Here is a 2,514-nt window from a genome sequence, read left to right on the forward strand (position 1 = left end):
ATAAAGCGCATACACCATGGTGTTCACAATGAACAAATACCTTTTTAATCATCCCGCAGTTACGAAAAATTCCGACCGAGCCGGCTCAGTCATAGGGTTCAAAGTTAAAGTTAAAGTCACCATGACTGAGTTGGCTCTGGCGTAGGGCTCGGTGAGTTAAGCAATTTACTTATTTTTTTTCTCATTGTGATTTCAGATTTAAATAATAAAATTAAGAATCCTTTTAAAGTATTTTCAATTTCTTTTTTTTTTTCTTTCTTCTTCTAACAATAATAATATAATAAGTGACAGCTTCATGCATTCAAAATTCAACCAAACTTCAAACATAATTAATGGCATCATGCATTCGAAACTCAACTAAACCTGAAACCTTGGATGACTGGTTGGTGCCACTGACCTCGTTGTATCCAAAGGCCAATGTGTTTATTATTGTGTATGTACAATTCATAACGATCAATGGGGTCAATAAATAATGAGGATGTGATGCGACAATCATCTGTTGCCAGCATTGGCGAGTTTTACCAGCAGGTTTTGCCAGTGTGACTCTCCTGTCGTAGTGGCCTTGGCCTTGACATAGTCTTGGTATTTTTTCTGTGAATAGATGGGAAGTAAATTACATACAGGGCCACCTCTCTATCACGACAATGGTTATAGCAATATTCCCTCAAGTCCCGATCTTTTTTCCTATATATTGTTAGTAATAAAAAAACTATAGCAACATATATTTTAGCAAAAACCCTGAATAGCGACATTGAAATTCCTGGTCCAATGAAATTGCTAGTTTCTCTACCAATCAATGAAATGTGTTCTCATAGCCATGAAAAAGCTTGATTTTCGGCCAATGATATCCCGTAATTGTTCAACACATAGCCTATGGAAACGCTTACTCTTTGACCAATGATATCCCATACTCACACAACATGTAGCCAACGAGAACGTTTGATTTTTAAACAATGAATGCTCTTGTAGGCCATACAATGGTCTGATAGTGTATGAGATCGTCTCCTCCAAACAAAGACAGACAATAATCTATGACTTCTTCACAAAACATTGACATGAACGTCACCATTGTGTGTAAATATTAAACAAAAACAGAAAACAAAAAAATGTTGACCGTGTATGCAATTACATGTCAATCCTGAGCAAGGATAAACTACAAAGGGAAATTGGAATTTTAAGCCTCATCTATCCCCTGCTTCTCAATGAGTGAGAAATTCCATATACAAGTAAGCGGCAGAGAAAAATTGCTCATAATGTCAGTGATGATTATAGTTTGTAAAAGATCGGTTAAGTTTTGATCTGAATCTTTCTACTTTTTATCTTTATGTTCTTTATTGTTTAATAAACATCTATGTATTTATATATAACCTATGACATTTATTGACTGATCACGAGTCTTCCCTGAGTGGTGCCTGTATAAAGAAGTTCTTCCCTCAATGAGCCTATGTCACCAAAAACCACCATCAACAGAATCTCCTCACTTACCAATGACTTGATGGCTTCGGCTTGCCCATGTTTTCCCGCCAAACCCCACAGGTTGACAATCAAGGCCGATGTTGCATTCTGGGATATGTCCCCACATGACAGTAACACAGATAACAATTCCAACACCAGGGAACTTTGCCTCTTGGCAAACTAGAAGGGAAATATAAAATAATACTATATAGAAAAATCATTTAGACTCATTTGCTGGTCACTTAAATCTTAACGTAAATATATTTTTAAAAAAATTTCTGTTACTTATTTTATGGCAAATATATAAACTTATTGTTTGTTTTTTAGGGGTTTTACAGCGCTAGCAACACATTAGGGTCCTATCAGTGCCAGTAAAAAGGAAGAAAATTGAATAGTAAAAAATTCTGGAATAGCAATTAAAGCACCCAAGAAAAGTTAAGATAAAGGGTAGTTGGTTTATATAGGAAACAGATGTAAATTCTAAGAGCACACTATAAAAGTACTTAGTTTAAGATCACCTATAAGTTTCATCCAGACACAAGCACAGGTCCCTCCTAAGAGAAATACACTCAAATGTTTACAAATCATATATAATTATGTAAAACAAAATATAATACAGTGCATAACAGAGAGATGGTTTACAATACAAACAAAAAATATAATTTCCCAAAACTCTAACTTGACATTTGACTGTTTCCCTCACAGCTAGGGCCAGGACAAAACCAAGTAATCTCAATCCAAGACAAAGACAGAAAGCATGTTGGAAAACAGATATAGGGGGATGGAAGACACAGTAATTACCTCCCTGCCCACTATGGGAGGTCGGGAACCCCACCCAACAATCATACTTACCTCTGGTGTGGATATAGTCTTGAGATGGGCCAATATCTGTCCTAGGAGGGTATCAGCCATGCCCTTGACCTCTGTAATAAACTTGGGGTCACTTCCATACATAGCGTCATTGGAGTCAACTGAAAAAGAAATGTTTAAGAAAAGATAAGATAAGATATACTTTATTGATCCTGATAATTATGACAATCTAATATATATAGTGTTTAC

At 35.8% G+C, this 2,514-nt stretch overlaps 1 protein-coding gene across 1 annotated transcript in view; it reads right to left on the minus strand.

Annotated features, from left to right (window-relative positions):
* Window positions 1–376: 376 nt before the first annotated feature.
* Window positions 377–2,514, minus strand: part of LOC144972407 (VPS35 endosomal protein-sorting factor-like) — a 28,918-nt gene continuing 26,780 nt past the window's right edge. The window contains exons 23-25 of the mRNA XM_078913566.1: window positions 2,308–2,426; window positions 1,486–1,635; window positions 377–591 (exon numbers count right to left, since the gene is read on the minus strand). Of these exons, the coding sequence (XP_078769692.1) occupies window positions 493–591; window positions 1,486–1,635; window positions 2,308–2,426 (368 nt within the window). The 3' untranslated portion in view covers window positions 377–492. The remainder of the gene's footprint in view (window positions 592–1,485; window positions 1,636–2,307; window positions 2,427–2,514) is intronic.

Source organism: Berghia stephanieae, chromosome 5 (assembly GCF_034508935.2).
Source record: "Berghia stephanieae isolate SIO BIC M18660-M18661 chromosome 5, UCSD_Bste_1.3, whole genome shotgun sequence".
Lineage (NCBI taxonomy): Eukaryota > Metazoa > Mollusca > Gastropoda > Nudibranchia > Aeolidiidae > Berghia > Berghia stephanieae.